This window comes from Schistocerca cancellata, chromosome 5 (genome assembly GCF_023864275.1).
Source record: "Schistocerca cancellata isolate TAMUIC-IGC-003103 chromosome 5, iqSchCanc2.1, whole genome shotgun sequence".
NCBI lineage: Eukaryota > Metazoa > Arthropoda > Insecta > Orthoptera > Acrididae > Schistocerca > Schistocerca cancellata.
This window is the reverse complement of record NC_064630.1, coordinates 416,769,575-416,790,879: the sequence shown is the minus strand read 5'-3', so window position 1 is coordinate 416,790,879 and position 21,305 is coordinate 416,769,575. Positions and strand designations below refer to the sequence as shown.

Below are 21,305 nucleotides of genomic sequence, written 5' to 3'. Positions count from 1 at the left end.
CCCAACTCTACTATTTTCTCACATGGCATAGTGAAAGCTATGGATCAAGGCAGTCAGATAGATGCAATATTTCCTGATTTCCAAAAAGCATTTGAGTTAGTACTACATTTACACTTATTATCAAAATTACTGTCATGCGGAGTATCAAGAGAAATTTGTGATTGGTTTGAGATTTTTTTGATCAGGAAGATGCAGCCACTTATCATGGAAGGAGATCAATCAGCAGATGTAGAAGTAACTTCAGGTATGTTGGGGGCCATTGCTGTTCATGTTTTATATTAATGTCATGCAGATGATATCAATAGTAATCTCAGCCTTTTTGTAGATTATTCAGTCATTTGCAATGAAGTACTGTCTGAAAGAAGCTGTGTAAACATTCAGGAAAATCTTGACAAGACATCAAAGGGGGTGCAAAGATTGGTAACTTGCTGTAAATATTCAGAAACATAAAACTGAGCACTTCAAAAATCAGAACAGAAACATAGTATCATATGACTGTAGTATTAGTAAGGCACAGCTGGAGTCAGCGACCTCTTACTTACCTGGATGTAAAGCATCATAGGGAGTGAAAAGGAATGAGCATGTAGACTCAGTCATGAGTAAAACAGGTGGTAGACTTCAGTTTATTGGTAGAATACTGGGAAAATGCAATCAGTCTGCAAAGGCGACTGCCTACAAATCACTCATGCAACCCATCCTAGAATGTTACTTTAGTTTTGGGACAGTTACCAAATAGGACTGACGGGGGATATTGAAAGTAATAGATAATGGTAGCACAAATGGTCACAGGTTTGTTTGATCCATGGGAAAGAGTCACAAAGATGCTCAAGAAACTGAACTTGTAGACTTTTTAAGAAAGCCTTCAACTATCCTGAGAAAGCCTAGTTATGAAATTTCAAGAACTGGTTTTACATGATGACTCTTGGAATATGCTACAAACCCTAGTATCACTCATATGGATTGTGAGGACAAAATTAGATTAACAACAGAATGCACAGAGGCATTTAAAACATCATTCTTCCCATGCTCAATATGTGAATGAAACAGGAAAAAGCATTAATAAGTGGTACAGTGGGACGCACCCTCTGCCATGCACTTCACAGTGACTTGCAGCATAGCTGTAGATGTAGATGTAGGAAGTGTTATCAACAATGTCCCTCCAAAATATAATTTTTTTCACCTGCCCTGTGTTCATTAAAATCTAACATTGTGTGTGTTTTCTTACTCTAAAATATGCTTCGATAGACTGCATCAACAACACTAATGCTATCAATTTCAGTGCAGAAACACTTTGTTAACAGTTGTTAATGAGCACACAAAATATTTCTGAGTATTGGAAAGAGAACTTTATATGAAACTCAAAACAGCCAGTCTCAGGTATATACAGAAAACCTATTTACCAACACTTAGGCAGCACGTCTTTTTGCAACTCCGCCAATGTAATCCCAATAAACCTCTCTCTGCTAAATTGCAGTAAAAACATATTACAAACGTTAATGACCATTGAGTGCACAATTTTGTAAGCTAGTAATCCCAATAATCACTACAGCTTCATTATTTATGTTTTTTTGCGAAAGGCAGCAACACAGAGCTTTTAACTACAGTGTTTTGTAATAATACAAGTTCTCTGTAGTGAATCTGTCAATAAGTTATAGGTACTGCACAGGACCAGATTTCACAGCAGACTTACCTCTGAACTACTTGTTGGTGAAGTTGTTCCCAGTTTTCTTTATCGGCTACAGTCCCCACATTTGGATTTAAATCTCGCAACCTTACACCTGCCACATTTACACCGGACCAGACAGGCACTAAAAAATGATAAGGAGTTTAGTTAGTGTTAAGCACATCTACAGTAATTTCCCAAGTATTGCAAGTGAGAGAGAGAGAGAGAGAGAGAGAGAGAGAGAGAGAGAGAGAGAACATGGTTTTATGACAGCTCTGAATCTCATGTCACTTAGCTAATAAGCAGCTGTAAATATTTTCAGTTTTATCACACATCATATAAGATTATTGTGTGGTCCTGGGTTTCAAGAATGGTTCTGAGCACTATGGGACTTAACTGCTGAGATCATCAGTTCCCTAGAACTTAGAACTACTTAAATCTAACTAACCTAAGGACATCACACACATCCATACCCGAGACAGGATTCGAACCTGCAACCATAGCGGTCGCACGGTTAAGCCTTACTGTTGACACTATCATACAGTACATGACAAGGGCAGTGAAGCACCAAAAAGAGGAGGTAGAAACAAAATGAAGCTTCATGGGTTGAGAGGGTATGTGATGTTATCAGCAGTTATAAAATAAAGTCAAATTTATAAAGAATTTGGCAGTAAGAGCTCACTTATCACTATGCTGTTGCACCCTTTCTGGCCTGAATGGAATCACTGATTTGACTGGAGAGGGTCACATAAAGCCATCGAATTGTCTCCTGAGGCGAGCTGTTCTACAACTGTTGGAACTGGTCCTGGTTATTGGAACTGGGAAAGGGTTGACATTCAAGCTAGTCCCACATAAATTCTTTCAGGGACAGAACTTGTGATCCCTCTGGCCTTAGGAGTTGTGCAACATCATGCAGGCATTTACAGACAAACATGCCAGTTGTGGAAGAACACTGTCCTATTGGATAATAGCACCATGGTACTGTTGCGTGTGAGGCTACACAAGGATGCAGGAAATCCGTGATACATCATTGTACTGTCAGAATTCCCTCAATCTCTACTAGCAAAGACCTGAAGTCACACGCAGTGGCTCTTCACATTGTGATGCCATGAATAACACTATGTGGCTCTCCAAAAGAATGGAACCTCTTTCCAGATTACTATCATATTTGCCAACAACAGTCATCCAGGGTAGTGCAGAAGCACAGTTAATAGCTGAAGACAATGCTATGCTGTTTATCAGCAGTTAATGCTTCTCAGTCTCAGAACCACTCAAAACACAGCTGTTTGTGTTGTTGTGTTAACAATGGCATACACATGGGACGATAATTCCCAGTACGACTGCTTTTAGTACAGAATGAAACGATGCTGCAGCAAGCCAATTACTGTTGTTAAATTTCAAACACAGATATGAAGGGGATTACTATGTTCTTGGTGCACAATATTCCAAACCGCCCTCACAGTGGGCAGACATGGTCAACAAGGAACCTCGACATCAAGTATATCTGACCTCATGTTCCCATGCAGTCCAATGTCAGACCACTGTGATATTTGAATGGCCCACAAATCTGGCTACTGCAGGATTAAACTAGCTGCCCAAGTGGAGAACCATAATGAGGCCCCTAGTAAAATCTGTCATGCAGTGATAACACCATCTCATATGAGTGTGTGGCATTTCTGTGTCCTTTACAGTTATCACTCAACATCTGATGCGGTGCACATCCCTTCCAGGTCAGGTGGCGACCCTAAACACAAAAAAACACTAATGCACTATGGTGGCCTTTTTTTGTTTTTGTAAGGCAGTGTAGACACTACTGATCTAGACACCTGGCATCATCTATGGATCATTTCCTCCCTTCAGCAAAATTACAATAGCTTATATAAACTGAAAAGTACAACCACCATTTACAAGTTGTTATTAAAATAATACAATGATTGAAAATTTTAGCAGTAACAGAAATAATGGAAGTAATTAAGTTACTTTGTTACACTTTTGGACAATGTCCTTATCCAAAACTAATAAAAAGCAGTGATATACAAATTATCTTTCCTCTCCCTGTCCCCTCTCAACACCCTAATAGCGAAGAGGCTCACATTCTGTAAATTCAGATGAATAAATATGACCTGCTAATACGAATGGTCACACCCTAAATGAAACATTTTCATGTAAAATTCCTTACTCTATTTCTGGATAACAATCTAGAAGTAGTCATGCAGAGAAAACTAACTGAAAAACACATTTTGCTACCTCCCCCTTTATTTCAGAGAAGCAGGTGTCTTGTGCTGACTTAAAGAGACGGGTGCTAGAGCTTATCATGGATACTTTCCCAATAAGTTATCTCATGGAATGAGCTTGCAGGGCAACACACCAAACATATATGAAGTATTTATATGGTAGAAGCAAAGAGAATACTATATACCACAGTTACGTATGCAACTTTCAGATGTATCTAGAAAGCTCTTAATGCTTACACTCAGTCCCTAGAATGTTTAATCATTAAGGGTGTTTGTTGTCAATAATGTAGAGTTTCACAAAACTGGTCCACTGATTCTCAAGACAAGAAGACATTTCCTTGTGTACAGTTGACAATGAGGTTCTGCCTCCTGATACAAAGGTCTTTAAGAAGTTGTGAACAGTTGCAAATAAAAATTGTATGTATTCCAAAACTGGCAATGACTAAACAGCAGTAGGCCTACTACTAATAATTTTATTGTGAACAAGTCTTTGTTCTAACAGCAGTCATTAACAAAGTCATACTAGTGTTACTGAAGGTGTTACCCAGTATAACATATGACGCAGCAACAATTTCAGATGTAGTATCTGCTTGTATTATGTTTTGTGCAGCCTATGTAAGCACAATTGGAATGCAGCAGATCTGTGGTAGTTAACTGCCAATATAACTTACAGAGAGAATTTCTGACAGTTAAAACCCCCTCTTAAAGCCCACTTTTATTGATTAAACATATCAAAGTTTTTCCTTCATGATAGTATCTGCACATCAATGAACACATCAATGAATATGTGTTACGTCTCATCTACTCTCTAAGGCAATGGAAGTAAATAAGGTGGCAGATTTCCAGTTATTGGGAGGATACTGGGAAGAGACAGCCAGTTTACATTTGTGTGAGACATCTTAGAGTTGTGATTAAGTGTATGGGGTACATACTAAATAAGCAAACAGGAAATGTTAAATGTATACATAGAAGAACAGCATGAATGGCCACAGTTTTATTTGAGCCATGGGATGGTGTCAAGGACACACTGAAAAAGCTGAATTTGCAGATTCTTGACACCAACAATCTCGTGAATGCCTACATACAAAGTTTCAGGAACCAGTGTATGAAAAGAAGAATCAAGGCATATATTAAAACCTTCTATGCTTCACTGCTGTAGATACCACAGTGACAAGACCAGGCTAATTACACTGCATACAGATACATCCAAGCAATCATTCTTCATGCACTCTACTCTTGAAAACAATGAAAAGATGATCTAATAAATGGTAATGAGAATTACCCTCTGCCATCCATTCACAGTGGTTGGCAAGGAATAGATGCAGATGTAGACATAACATTCACTAACTTGATCAATTCACAACCAAACTGTCATCTTCCGACCTAAACATCAGTCTGTGACTACAACATACATTCCTTGAAATAATATACACTGACTGCAAAGGAAAGTTACACTACAAAGCAACTATTCCAAATCAGGGAACCTTGGAGATTTTCATGTGTAACAAGTATTAAATGAGAAAACTTTCTTTCCATTCAGGACTGATGTCCATTATCTAAATAAGTACAAGATGTAACACTCTGGACATGAATACATTGTTGTATTTGTTTTGGCACAGAAATAAATAGCTTCTGAATATCCTCCTCAGGAATTTCTTGTCATGCCCAAAAAACACGTGTTATCCGTGATTTATTTATCTAATAACACACATATGCTAATCATTTGACTGGTGTACAGGAGACACATCAAAATATGGTTAATATAACCTAACTGATATAAAGCTATCATTAATAAGATGGAATTGTATTTCAATATTAACGCAATTTTTTTGTGAAAAGGTACCTTTACATATTCTCATAACAATTCACTTCATAAAGATTGCTGGCTAGAGGCACATATGAAATTCTTCACTTTAAGGGGTGATTTGTGATTATATTTCTACATTTCAATTTTAAATTGCTTTAATTTCTGCTTTTTCCATTATTTACTATGTCGTCTTTGACCCAATACTACACCTTCCCTGTGAAGGCAAAGAATGTCCTTTCACTCATTCTTCAGTTTGTTTAGATGAAGGTAACCCACCTTATGAATCTACACTTCATGATAATTTTATCTGACTAAACTACTACTTTATTCTTTGTAAATAATGATGAAATTTTAGGAATTTACTTCTTAAGTCTACAATCCTTTTGTCCGACTTAACTTCTTCCATGATCATCAGTCTTTTCTATACTTTATTTTGGCGAAATTCTCCCTGTTCCTCCAACTACACTTTTCAATTAAGTGATATTTAAGATTTGACTGTTAACATGCAGGTGCCTTAAAAGAGATATAGTGGGAGACATTTCTAGAATTAAGAAAAATTGAAGTACCAATGTTGTGTCATGCAGCAGCAAGTGAAAGACAAGTGAACAAGGAAACCTAAAGGGAATAATGGTGAACAAGTAATCACTAATTCTACCTGTAACCTAATATCAGACCTTTCAATCTGGGGAGCCTGACATTTATATTCTGAGACAATATTACATTTATCAATAAAGCCCTTCAGATACTGTGACTTCTAATTTCCATGACTGAGCTTAAAATAAACCTACTCGTTAGTAGCTGTATATTAAAATTTGATTGCTTGGGTGCTATTTATAAACTGCACTGTGCCAAAATTGTTCGAACAGTTAATTACTGACAAACATTACTAATACCAGAATAAATTTTAACTGTTTGATATGTACAAATGTATATAACGCAGACAAGTGCACGTACCACTGGTGTCACCATGCTCTCCAATTATCCACCCATGACAGCTGGTAGGAGCAACATTTAATCTCTGTGACATCAAGAATCGGAAACGAGACGAATCCAAATTGGTGCCAGATCCAATCACACGATTCTTTGGAAGGCCACTCAATTTCCAAGCAACATATGTTAGGATATCAACTGCAAAATAATTTAAATTGAATTACACAATGAAATGCTACTTTTAGCTATATTTATAGGTCTGAATTCTTTGTAAAGGAAACATTTCTTGTTCAATAAATACTAATGTGAAATGCTAGAGAAAATTACTGACACCGTCACTTTCCAGGCAAAAGAACCAACAAAATATGCCAGAGTCTGGCAGATAGTGCTGTGAAATGAGGTTCAACAGCTCAGTTTGGGAAACAAAATGAATATGTGACACTCAATCCATGCTGGCTATGAACTTTATCTTCTGGCACTTCTACATCATAACACATTACCAGTGTTAAGTAGTATATGATAACTGTAGAAAATGGGTCAACTACAAAATGAAACTTTTTTTTTACAAAATAAGTCACCTAGGATAAAAACAGGAAAAAAATAGGACACTCACGTATTAATTTGTCCATGGTAACTAACCTGGATTACTAACAACAAGCAAAATGGTATTTGGACTGTGCTTCACCAAGTTTGGAATGATTCCTTTGAAAATATCTGTGTTGCGTTGAACCAAGTCCAACCGTGATTCTCCTTCCTTCTGTCGAGCCCCAGCAGTAACAATGCACAATCTTGACCCTGCTGTTACAGCATAATCTGCAAAGACACAGAAGTGTAAACATAACAATAATCAGGAAATGGCTAATTTGATGATCTTACCACTTACATTATATCTACATAGTAAGAAACTAAATTGTATTTTCAAGAAGAGTATATATATATCTCTCTCAGAACAAAGATATATTGATTGAGAATTGAGAGAATGGCATTGTATGCTTATTAAGATGATCATTTTTTACTAAACAAACACTGTTTTGCCTTGTTTAACCAATTTTTATTATGGTTATTGCACAACTTAGATTTCATGTTACAAGCCCAATTTCGAACATGTTATTGATTCTAAAGATGGTAAAGCAAAGATAAACATAATGATAAGGTAAAGATAAACACCTCAACTTCTTAATGTATTTATCCTTGGCTTAATGTAAAATTACTCAATGACCATTTTTTTGGCAAATTACATATGGTATTACACAACTCAGCAATTACACCAACATGATTAAACATACCTAATAATCAAGTTATGCATCAGCTTAGAACTTTTTGTTGACTCAGAGATTGAGGTCCAAAGTTTTACTTCTATCTGGAGTTGTGATATCATCTAATAGAGGTGAATAATTGAATTGGGTTTGTGCATTTAATAATAGGTGTGGAGACAAACATCTGATTTTTTTAATTTCTACAATTTCTAACTGGTTACGTTTTGCCGCCTTTGCCTCTATGTGTAAGACTTCTATATCTATTATGTATTTGTTGTTTTTGTTAAGGCAATGTTCTGAAAAGGCTGAATCATGCTTTCTCAATCTCCAGCTTCTATGTTGATCTTCCTGGCATGTGATCTTACGAACCTCATTTGTTGTAATGGCTGGTTGTTTATCTTATGCATTGAACAAGAAACTACCTATTGTCTGAGGGACAGACAAGAATGGAGAAGCACTTTGCCTTGAATATGTTACTTATCCTTTTTGACATTTTCCCTATACGAAGTAATCTGCACCATTTGTCTGTGTTGTTCTTGGGGACAATAGGGACTTGCTTTGCTTCTTCCTCTTTTTACTTGGAATTTTGTCAATGGTGTTCGGGTCAAATTCATTATTTGTGGCTATTGTTTTTTCTTTCGTATAATGTACCCAGTGAGTCTTTTTGGGATATGGGGCCAGAAAGGAAACAGTGGAACATGGGGTGGAATACTGCATGCTTATACACTGCAGGATGTTGGGACAAAGTTGGAATGAATGTGCCAGTAAATGAATCTTTTGATAAATTTTAAATTTATGGTTTCTGTCTTCTATCTGTAAGCTAATGTTCAGGAAATTTGCACTGTATCACCCTAACTACATGCTGACCTTTATATTAGTGTGCCACTGTTTCATATTATCCACAAATTTGTGGAATTGTCTATCGGAACCTTTCCACATACAAGGAATATCACCACCATATCTGTACCAATATATCACATGGTTTGCCAATGTCTCTCTATTACAAAAATCAGTCTCCCACTTGTCCATGGACATTTCTGCTAGTGATGAGGATAGAGGTGAGCCCTTTGCCAGACCATCTGCTTGCTTATAATAGCTCTGTTGAAAACAGAAATAATTTTGATTTAAACAACATTCCACTGTACTAAGAATGCTCAGCTCTTCTTCTGGATTAATGTTGGTGAATACAATGATTGTGATACAATATCTACACAGTCTTTCACTGGAATACTTGTGAACAAGCTATGGATATCAAAAGAGACTAATTTTGCATTTGTTGGAACCTTAACATCTGTTGACCTGTTGGCTAAACCTGAACTGTTCTTAATGATTTATTTCCCTTTGAAGTTCAATTTGTTCTTCAAGAAGGTGTTGATCTCCCATGGCAATCTTCTGTACTGGACCTTGTATCTGCAATAAGAGCTCTAGTACACAAGATTGCCAGAGGATCAACACCTTCTTGAAGAAGAAACTGAACTTCAAAGGGAAATAAATCAATAAGAACAGTTTAGATTTAATTACCAAGTTAACAGATGTCAAGGTTCCAACAGATGCAAAATTAGTCTCTTTTGATGTCCAAAGCTGGTTAACAAGTATTCCTGTGAAAGCTGTGTAGATATTGTGTCATAGTCATTGTATTCACACAACGTTAATCCAGAAGAAGAGCTGAGCATTCTTAGTACAGTGGAATGTTGTTTAAATGAAAATTATTTCTGTTTTCAACAGATATATTACAAGCAAGTGGATGGTCTGGCAATGGGATCACCTTTATCCACCTTACTAGCTGAAATGTTTATGGACAAGTGGGAGACTGTAACTTCCTGACAGATTAAAACTGTGTGCCAGACCGAGACTCGAACTCAGGACCTTTGCCTTTCGCGGGCAAGTGCTCTACCAACTAAGCTACCCAAGCACGACTCACGAACCATCCTCACAGCTTTACTTCTGCCGGTACCAGGCTGGCACACAGTTTTAATCTGTCAGGAAGTTTCATATCAGTGCACACACTACTGCAGAGTGAAAATCTCAATCAAGTGGGAGACTGATTTTCTTAACAGGGAACCATTGGCAAAACTTTTGGTGTAATGATACAGATATAATTATGATATTCTTTGTATGTCGAAAGAATCCAATAGACAGCTCCAAAGATTTGTGGAAAATATGAAACAGTGAGTCACTAATATAAAGGTCAGCATGGAGTTAGAGAGACCCAGCATAAATTTCATGGACATTAGTTTACAGATAGAATACAGCAACATAAATTTAAAATTTATCAAAAAGATTCATTCACTGACACATTCATCCCTGTTTCCTCTAAACATCCAACAGCATATGAACATGCAGCATTCCACCACATGATCCTCTGTCTCCTTTCTATTCCCATGTCCCAAGAAGACTGATCAGGAACTTTATACAATAAAAACAATAGCCTCAAATAATGAATTTGGCCCCAACGTCATTGACAAAATTCTAATTAAAAAGAGGAAAAAGCAAACCAGGTCCCTACTGTCCCCAATGAAAAACACAGACAAATGGGGAAAAGAAATGGTGTAGATTATCTTTCATAGGGAAAATGTCAAAAAGGATAAGTAATATTTTCAAGGCAAAGATTCTCTCTGTGCTCATTTATGTCCCTCAGACAATAGGTAGTTTCTTGTTCAATGCAAAAGACAAACAAACTGACCTCACAAAAGTGATGTTTATAAGATCATGTGCTGGGAGTGTCATTCTTGCTACATGGGACAGATGGAGGTCAACATACATCAGGTTTAAAGAACATCATAGAAGCTGATGACTGAAGAAGCTCAATTCAACCTTTACAGAACATTGCCTTAACAAAAACCACAAATACGCAATAGATGCAGAAGTCTCACACTTAGAAGAAAATGTGCCAAGGAAACTTCTAGGGTGATGCATAACTTTACCTCTAGGTATGTTTAGTCATATTAGTGTAATTGCTGAATTGCCTAATTCCATACATAATTTTTTTTTAAAAAAATGGTCACTGAAGAAATTTCATATTAAGCCAAGGATCAATAAATTAAGAAGTTGAGATCTTTCTCTTTGCCTTATCATATTTGGAATCAGTAACGTACTTGAAAATGGGCTTGTAACCTGGGTTGTGCAGCAACCATAATAAAATTTGTTAAACGAGGCAAAGAACAGTGTTTGGTTAGTTGATTAACAATGTTTCATCAACAACCCACAGTTGATTCAATTAAAGTGTAAGTAATTTCTTTATGCCATACACAGCATACAATTTCAGCAACTGAAAAACTACACAACTATCAAACTATACTTTAAAATATTAAAAAATACCTGTGCCAGCCACAATCTTTCCTGTCTTCATGAAAGTAAGACCGTGCTGCAAATCCATCATTTCACCTTTCAGTTTGTCAGCAACAACATCAACCAGTGCTATTTCACTTGCAACATGCTGAAAATGAAGACAAAATTACACCAAATGAAACACCAAAACTTCACAGAATTCAATTATGAAATCTCAAGTCATTTCTGCTAATGTTTGGATTACCTGAGTCAGTATACTGAAGGCACAGGCCATTCCAACCTGACCAACCCCCACAACTGTGACCTTGTTGCCGGATGTTCCCTGTGGCTCCGCCACTTCGCTCAACAGAGCACTTGCAATTTCAGCCATTCCTGTAAAAAATTAGTTTACAAATAAACAACTGACTGAAATGACTGTACATTATATCAAATGTGTTTGTCTCTGTGTATTATTATCCTTAGAGAAGGAACAAATGAAACATTACATACTTGGATTGTGACAGTAAAATAAGAAGAAAAACTCCCAGAATTCTCTCTACTAGCAAACTACTCACTACTACATGTGTGTGGGGCGGAGGGGGGGGGGGGGGGGAATGTGCACAAATTTTTCCTCTTCTTTTTAGGCAGGAGAATTGAGAGAGGAGAGTGATTACTTCATTAATCAAGGACTTCCAAAAGATCAGTTGAAAAGTTGGAAGACTTTTTACCATAAGTCTGTCCACTTATGAGGGCTAAATGTGATACTTAATTGATGAAATGGGAAAATTACAAAAATTATATACTTCTTACTGGAAAACTAAATACTGCTGAAAATGCAAGGACATGACCAAAAATAGTGTTTTGTCTGTTCCATCCAAGTGTATCCCAGAAAGAACAACAGGTGTGTGGAGTTCCTATGCAAATATACTTAAATGATGGTGAACAGAATAGAGAGACATGTGAAAAATTGTCAGGTCCCCTAACTTACACCATTTAGTGATACTGTTTAGGAAGAATTTCTTACAAACAGAAGAGTATTATAAGTCACAGCAACAATAGTTCTGTCATAGACCCTGCTTAGCTGAAGAACAACTGAGATGATGATGTACAAATGAACCACCAAAACTTATTCCAAAATTACCGTCTGCTGGTGGCAAGGAACTGGTGGGATTAACAACCAGAAAAAGTTGTCAAAAAAAAGGAAACATGTCAAATTACTGTGGGATTTCAGACCGCTCAATGCTGGACCAGGATACACTACACATCTCAATTGTGGGGGAAAAAAAATGCATCACAGACTGTCATCCCATGAGATAGCACAACTCACAAAAAACTACATGAAGAACTTGTCAGATACGAGGGTTTGAAAATCAAACTACAGCGATACTGGCGCAAACCAATGAAAGTTGTCCCTTGGGATCTTGTCACACCAGGAGCAGTGTCAAAAGATACACTGATGAGCCAAAACATTATGACCACCTGCTTAACAGCGTGTTTATCCATCTTTGGGATGAAATACATCTCTAGTTCTGCATGTCGTGGATCTTATTTTTGTGGAGGTATGTGGCATTAGATGTCTACGCACAGGTCATGTAATTCACGTAAATAACAGGCCGCTGATTTGCATACACTGTGATGGACACTGAGACATCAACACAAGTTCGTTATAATGCTCCTCAAATCACTGTAGCTCAGTTCTGGCTCCAAGACACAGACAATTATACTACTTAAAGATGACATTGCCGTCAGTGTAGACACCAAACATGGAGGTATGCAGGTGGTTAACAGCTGTCAACATGTATTCGGTTACTACCACAGGCTCATGCAAGCACAAGAGAATGTCTCCCACAGCACAATACTGCACCCATCAGTGTGTCCATGCCACACTGCACATTTCGAGCCACCATTCACCTCGATGATGGCATTTGTGGAGATGACAAACGACCTAGTGCGTCAAAACTGTAATTCACCTGAGGAGCTGACAAGTTTCCACTTATCAACAGTTGAATCCTAATGGTTCTACGACCACCGCATTTGTAACTGACTATGTTGTTGGGTCAAGATGTGAACACACAGAGGTGGACTGCTGTGGAGCTCCATGTTCAACAATGTGCGATGAACGATGTGCCCTGAAACACTTGTGTGCACCAGCATTGTGCTCTTTCGGCAGAGATGTCATGGGTCACCTACATTGCAGATCAGACAAGCCTCTGAACCCCATGTGCTGTGAAGAGCTTCGGACGTCCAACTATTGAGTGCCTAATAGTTGTTTCTCTGTCCTCCTTTTGGTAGATGTTCATGACAGTAGCATGTTAACATTCGACTAGCTTCACCGTTTTTGAGATACTCGTTCACAGGCTCTGCATACTACCCTTCGTCAAAGTCTCTTACCTCAATGAATTTCCCCATTTGCAGCCCATGTCTTCTCTAGGGTGATCCCCCATCCGTGTCCGCTCTGCTTACATTTTTTACCGTGCCACGTACCTGCAATGCAATTAGGTGGCATCCAACGTTGCGGTGGGCTATGGTCAATGTTTTGGCTCGTCGGTGTATTAGTGGACATTTGAAAACCACTGGTATTGATAAAATATCCATCTGCCAGTTACAAAATGCCGCTTTACTGGGATTTGCAAAAATCATCAACTGATACATTGGGCAGTTCTAGAAGATCAGGAATCGTCTGACTAGTGATAAAATACGAAATCTATCATAGTGAACGTATTTACCATTTTTACTGTTATAATAACAGTGACTGACGACGACAATAATAATAATAATAATAATAATAATAAAATACGATCTGAATTTTTGAGATCTCTCACTGGAAAATGTGTCTGAAAATGGTATTTGGTGTTCAACAAGCACAGTCTCGGATGTTTCATTTTGGCGTATTTTTCTGCAAACTCAACTTTTTTTACGTTTCGGGCTGTCGGACATTTGGATTATCATTAACATTCAGAGTTGGTGGGAAGTCGTAAACTTTAACCAATTCTTTCCTTCTAAGGAGAATGCATGAAATAAAAGTAACATTAACGCCTCTTTTCTACATTTTTTCTTTTTTTTACTGACAAATTTGTTTCCGCTGTCGATGTTATATTCATGACAAGAGACTTCATGACAAGAGACTTCTTGTCGCCTTTCTTCTCACTAAGAGTTTCAACACAGGCAGCTTCTAACTACATCCGAAGAAGACCCAGCATTTTAATGCATCATACAAGTAAATGTGTTGCTGAAACATCACCATAAGTGTGAGAGTGCGAGCGAAAATGTACGTAGTGTCTCAGGTCCATTAGGACTGCTTGCGTGAAATTCCAAACTGCAGTTCTATCTCATGGCGAGTTGCTGCGTTACGACCCTTGAAGTTTCAAAAATAGCTGTGTAGTAAGTCAAAGCTGCGCCAGGTGTCCTGAACGTGAATGCAAGTAGGTGTCCGACACTCGTCGGAAATGGCAGTGGAGCAGTAAAATGAAATGACAGTGTGGCAGTAATGGCCGGGAGGCCCCAACCGGGGAAGTTCTGCGGCCGGGTGCAAGTCTTACTTCAGGTGACGCAACATTGGGCGACTTGCGCTTCCGTGGCGATGACAAGATGACGACGACAACACAACACCCAGTCCATGAGCGGGGAAAATCTCTAACCTGGTCCGAATTCGAACCCGCGCCGATGTATGGCAGGCAAACGCGATGCCTCTCAGCTAAGTACGCAAACTAGACGGCCAGAGAGATACCATCAACTTTTTTTGCGCCCTCCAGCGTCTGTGCCCTAGAATTCGTCGAATTCGACCCCAATACCGAGAGGCTGGTTCCTCGTATCTTCTTCACGACGGCACTCCAGCCCACAAGGTGAAGACTGTGCACGAGTATGTAATCAGCAAATAGATCACAGTTCTGGATCACTCACCGTATTCGCCAAATTTGGCCCCAACCGACTTCTGGTTGCTCCCCAAATTGAAGTTGGCAATGAGAGGACACCGTTATGCCACAGTTACTGACATCCAAGAAAATTGTACTGCAGGTTTTAATGAAATTCCAAAAAAGGACTACAGTGACTGTTTCAAAACACTTTTAAAATGACTTCAGTTGTGTTTTGATTCAGGGGGAGACCGTTACGAATAAATACAGTGATTTTGTTGACATAATCAATCGCCTTTATTTTTGACAGCCGCAGTGCTAACAGAACTGGGACGCACGAGTATTTTGGACAACTTTGACCGCAAACTATTTTGGATATCCCTGACCGCGGACTATTTTGGGCAACCCTGACCGTGGACAACAGCCGCCAACGGGACAATGCCGGCAAGGAACACTACCACGCTTTTGTGAATAGGGGAAGTACACAGACCAGCCAGGAGCACATCTCAGATCGTGGCTTTATACTGTCGTTATTTGTATAGGTATATAAACTAACAAAGTAAATACGCGATGACTGCTCTGCAACAAATCACTCACAGACGTAGTGTACAACGCACCTTCTTTATTGCATAAACGTAAATCTGACCCACGAGAGAGTATCGCGGAAGTGACGTAAATCTGAACTGTCAAACGCTTTATTATAGTCTCAACTATCCTGCGAAACCCTGTTTACAAAGCTTCCAAGAACCAGCGTTAAGTAAGAGATGTAGGTACATATGTAGCACCCAACTAATCACTTCAGTAATGACCGCGATGAGAAACATCAAGATCAGGCGCACAAAGAGGCGTTGAAAAGCGGCCCCTTGACCGTCAACAACACTGACAAATTTCCCGGATGTGCAATGACACTGAGATTGTTGACATGTTGCGTAATAATATTGAAAACACTAAAAACTTCGGAAACATATTGTCCTGCGTGCGGACAGGGGCAGTAGTGACAATATCCTTGACAGTCTCTTGCTTGTTGCACAGCCCAAGAAGGTATTTTGTTAGGACAGTAGTTATGCGGAAAATGAGGTCAAAACAAGACGAGAGAGCATTATTATCAAGGGGCGCTCACACGTTCGTTAGTATTCTCAAAACGCCAATATACTGACCGTTTGATGGCGAGTATTGACGTATTATCAATACTAGAAATATTGACGAATAGTACTGATGACCCCCAAATACTCTTTGTATTGTCAATGCATAATGAACGTGAGAGATCAAGTATTGACGGTTTGACAATATTCTCCATTCAGATGTTGACAACACTTTATGAACCTGACACACGGCAATAGTGGGCACTGTTTATGTTTTCAACTCGCTTTTCTGCACACCGTACCTCAGATTCAATTTTCAAGTTGTACGAAACAGAATTTTAGTAGACCCATGCGAAGGTAATCATTGTACGTGTCAGTTTAGAATAATCATCGGAGGATTCTCTAACGACACTGCTTACTTTAATATTTTGAAAATACATTAGGTTGGTGTATAAGTTCGTAGCGTTTTTCCATAAGTTTAATAAACACAACAGATACACACAACAGACGTTAGTCATCAATAATATATTCTAACTCACTATTTATAAGTCTGCCAACACTGGTGCACGTTTTCGATTCCGCGAAAGCACTTTGTTTTGAGGTAACAACTCGTCGAGCCATGTTCGGAGGGCATTTTCATACGGGAAGGAAGTTCCTTCAAGGTTCTTCGATAGAGAGCAGAAGAAGTGAAAATTTGAGGGCGCAAGATCATTTGAATAAGGTGGGGATGGAGTGATTTCCCCACCCAATTCCTGTATAGGGTTTTCTGTCAGTGTGGCAGAAAGGGGGCATGTGATATCGTGGAGAACCGTCACTACACGCAGTATTCCGGGCCGTTCTTAGAGTGCGTCTGCAAGAGGTCTCAGTTGTTGGCAATAAATGTCAGCAGTCATGGTTACACCTTGGGGAAGCAATTCGTAGTACACCACACCATTGATGTTCCACCAGATGCATAACATTATCTTTTGTGCTTGCGCACATGCACCTCAACTGATGATGACACGGCGGTCGGATTCTCCCGATGGGCCACTTGTGGTCTGAAGACGGAGTGCTACAGGTCTTTATACCGGAAGTTGCTGCTTTGTTTGGCCCGAGACCATTCATTTCTTTCCTTTTCCTTATGTTAGCGTAAAGACGCCTTTTCTTGTCACCAGCAACGATACGGTATAGGAATGGTCTGTGTTGTTCACGAGCCAATTGATGATGAGCACATGATTTTGGCTTAGAGCATGCGGTATCCATACACCCGATTTTTGAACCTTCCTCATTGCATAAAATGCCGTACGATGATGGAATGATCACAGTTCATCACATTTGCCAGTTCTCGAGCACACTGACATGCATCATTGTGATCAATACGTTTACACGATTTTCATCAAACCTCGAAGGTCGTCCTGAACGTTGAGTCACTAATATAAGAACGCTTAAAACGAGAAATCCATTTTCTTGTCGTGCTCTGTCCAATAGCATTATCTCCGTAAACGACGCAAATGTTTCCGGCTGCTTTCGTTGCTGTCATCCCTCTATTTAAGTCAAAACAGAAGAATATATCGGAAATGTTCCGATTTCTCCACTTGGCACTCCATTTTCTAGGGTCCACAGCTCCACTCGCTATCTTCGTATGATACCAACATTGAATTACAAAATAAAAAATGACAATCGGTAAATAAACCCATAGCAAGTGGGTACCACTTATTATAATTATCCTTAATACGCGCCTCTGCAAAATGCCCCATCGAGAGTTGCTTCAGAATACGATGCCCTGTGTTAGCGAGTACTAAAAGAAACGATAAGTCAAATTTTTCACATTTTCATCTCCAAAGGCTGCTACGATAAGAATGCAAAAAGTTGCAGACTTCAGAGGGTTATATGATCTATAGCAAGTTACCTTCAGGTTAGGATATTATAAATACAAACACTTATGAATTTAAAATATTATGGTTCATTTTCAGATTTTTTCCTCATCCGTTATTTCTAATAGTGTGGGCAGTACAGAACTGCATGTATTGTGCTCTACCTAGATTCATATACCGTTCCTCTTTCAGAGTATTAGTTATTAATTTTCAATACAATCTTTAACAAGGTAGCTTTGTCGGGATTCATGTGACGTACAGCAGTCTCCAGGATAAGTGGTGGTGTGGTCTTCAAGTCAGTCCGAAGACTGGTTTGAGGCAGGTCTCCACCCTAGTCTATCCTGTGCAAACCTCTTCATCTCTGTAGCTACGAAAGTCTGGTAAAAAGATAAATGTTTGTTTCGTAAACAACTCCCCTTACTTCTCGACAGCCTCCTTTGAGGAATTCTCCAGCTTTTTCATCCCATCGGTAAAAAGTTCTGTCAGTTTCTGCAAAATATTTGGTGGCTGCAGCTGTCACTTCCTCACTGGATGAAAATTCCTTCAGAGCAAGAAAAAGTTTCAAGTTAGGAAACGGGAAGAAGACACTTGGGGATAATTCTGGTGAATGAGGTGGATGGGGAACCAATTCAAAGCCCAGTTCATGCGCCTTCGCCATCGTTACCGCAGATGAGTACGATGGTGCATTATCCTGTGGGAAGAGCGCCTTTTTGCGTACAAATATTTATCTTTTTTCAGCCAACGCAAGTTTCAAACGATCCAACCATAATAGGGTCCTGTTATGGTTCTACCTTTTTCCACGTAATATACGAGGATTACTCCTTGGGAAACCCAAGAAGAGAGTGGCCGTCACTTTATCAGCTGACAAAATGGACTTTGCATTCTTCTGTACACTTTCACCAGCCTCTGTCCACTGTTTTGACTCTGGTGTGTAACGATCAACCTATGTTCCATCAACAGTCACAAATCGGCTCAAAAAGTCTTGCGGATTGCGGTTAAATATCGCCAGACATTGTGTAGGAATGATCTGCTCGGTGTGCTTTTGGGAGACTGTGCAACTGTGGCATCCACCTTGCACACAGCTTCTTTATAGCCAATTCCCCGTGCGTGATATTATGCACTCGCTCACTTGAGATGCCTACAGTGTTAAAAGTTCTACGAATTTTTACTCGCCGGTCTTGTATTACCATATCACTGATTTTGTCAATGGTTTCCTTTGTGGTGATCCCAATTGGACGGCCGCAGCTCGCTTCATCTTCGGTTCTTGTCTGACCACGTTTATATTCATTAATCAAAAAGTAAATGTTCTTCAATGATGGTGCAGAGTCCGTGTGAACTTCATCCAATTATGTTTCGATTTGTGCGGCAGTCCAGCCCGCCAAATGAAAACATTTTAATAACAGAACAAAACTCTGTTTTCCTCCATTTTCAATCGCAATTCAGACGGCCGTCAACAATGGACTGTAAGCTGTACATTGTTAAAATTCTTTATAAGATCTTTGGAATAATCAAGCTTACCAACCATGAAGGGGTAACAAAAATGTTCTATTCTTTCATGGAAATTTACCAGTCTTCTCAGACCATCCTCATATTGCAATCTTCATCCAACCTGCTTACTGTCTACATTTCTTGGGTTCCCTGTACATTTTTACCCCCCCCCCTCCTTCCCTCCGCCCACACATCCCTCAAATTCCAAATTGACTATTTTTTGACGCCTCAGAATGTGTCACATGAATTCATTCTCTCATTTAGTCAAGTAGTGCCTTAAATTTCTCTTCTCCCAGATTTGGTTCAGTACCTCTTCATTCATTACCGGATCTACCCTTCCCATCTTTGACATTCTTCTATAGCACCACATTTCGAAAATTTCTATTCTGTTCTTGTCTGAGCGACATATGCCCACATATCACTTCTGTAGAAGGCTACACTCCAGACAAATAGTTACAGAAAAGACTTCATAACTCTTAAATTAACATTCTATGTTAACAAATTCCTCTTTTTTCATAAATACCTTCCTTGTTGTAGCCAGTCCTTGTTTAATCTCTATTTTGGCCACCATAAGTTATTTTGCTGCCCAAACTGAAAAATTTATCTACTTCTTTAGTGTGTCATTTCCTAATGGAATTCCCTCAGCAGGGTCTGATTTAATCTGACTACATTCCATTACCATTGATGACGCTCATTTTATAACCTCTTTTCAAGACACTATTCCTTTCGTTCGATTGCTCTTCAGAGTCCTATATTATCTGAAATAATCACATTATCATCAGCGCACTCAGAGTTTTTATTTCTTCTTCTTGAAGTTTAATCTTTTGTGCAGATATTTCGTTCGTGTATAACTGCTTGCTCAGTGTGCAGATTGAATAACATCGGTGCAGGTCTAATTCGAGAACATTTTCCAAGTAAAGCTATTTATTTGCCTCACTCTCTCCTCTTTCCCCTTTATACTTTAACCCGTGTCAGTTTTCGCTGCTAATTGTGATACACACTGTATACAGATCTTGCACCACGGCGCCCCTCCCAGTTTGACGCCTCGAGCAGTGGCTTGTGTCGCTTGGGCTTCAACCGGTCCTGATCGGGGATAGATTACTCTACCCAGTCTTGTTGGCTTCTGAACTACTGCTTCCCTTTCATGTTCTGCGACACAATCTGGTTTGTGTACAAGTTCAAGCAGTACACGATATTACGCTCCTTGTACTTTATCCCTGGTAAGTTCGGAATTTCAAAGAGTGCATTCCAGTCAACAATGTCAAATGCTTTTTCTAAGACTATGAATTCTGTAAACGTAGATTTTTCTTTGTTTAATCCATCTTCTGACAAGGGTGAAAATTATTAAACTATTAGTTTAATAGAAGCTGACCTCGGGGAAGTTCAAAAATGTGTGTGAAATCTTATGGGACTTAACTGCTAAGGTCATCAGTCCCTACGCTTACACGCTACTTAACCTAAATTATCCTAAGGACAAACACACACACAGCCATGCCCGCGGGAGGACTCGAACCTCCGGGGGAGCTCATTTTGGCTTTCGAAGAAATGTAGGAAGACGCGAGGCACTACTGAGCCTATGACGTATCTTAGACGATAGGTTAAGCAAAGGCAAGCCTACGTTTCTAGCATTTGTAGACTTACAGAAAGCTTTTAAGAATGTTGACTGATGTACTCTCTTTGAAATCGGGGTGAAATACAGAGAGTGAAGGGCTATTTACAACTTTTACAGAAACCAAACGGCAGTTACAAGAGTCGAGATACACGAAAGGGAAACAGTGGATGAGAAGGGAGTGAGACAGGGTTGTAGCTTATCCCCGATGTTATTCAATCTGTACCTTGAGCAAGCCATAAAGGAAATCTTGAAAGTACAGGGA

At 39.1% G+C, this 21,305-nt stretch overlaps 1 protein-coding gene across 4 annotated transcripts in view; it reads right to left on the bottom strand.

Moving 5' to 3' along the window:
* Positions 1-21,305, bottom strand: part of LOC126187373 (L-lactate dehydrogenase-like) — a 291,082-nt gene that overhangs the window by 36,754 nt on the left and 233,023 nt on the right. For all 4 annotated transcript variants that reach the window (XM_049928421.1, XM_049928420.1, XM_049928418.1 and 1 more), the window contains exons 2-6: positions 11,423-11,550; positions 11,209-11,326; positions 7,274-7,447; positions 6,659-6,832; positions 1,691-1,808 (exon numbers count right to left, since the gene is read on the bottom strand). In XM_049928421.1, coding sequence (XP_049784378.1) covers positions 1,691-1,808; positions 6,659-6,832; positions 7,274-7,447; positions 11,209-11,326; positions 11,423-11,548 — 710 coding nt within the window. In that variant the 5' untranslated portion in view covers positions 11,549-11,550. The remainder of the gene's footprint in view (positions 1-1,690; positions 1,809-6,658; positions 6,833-7,273; positions 7,448-11,208; positions 11,327-11,422; positions 11,551-21,305) is intronic.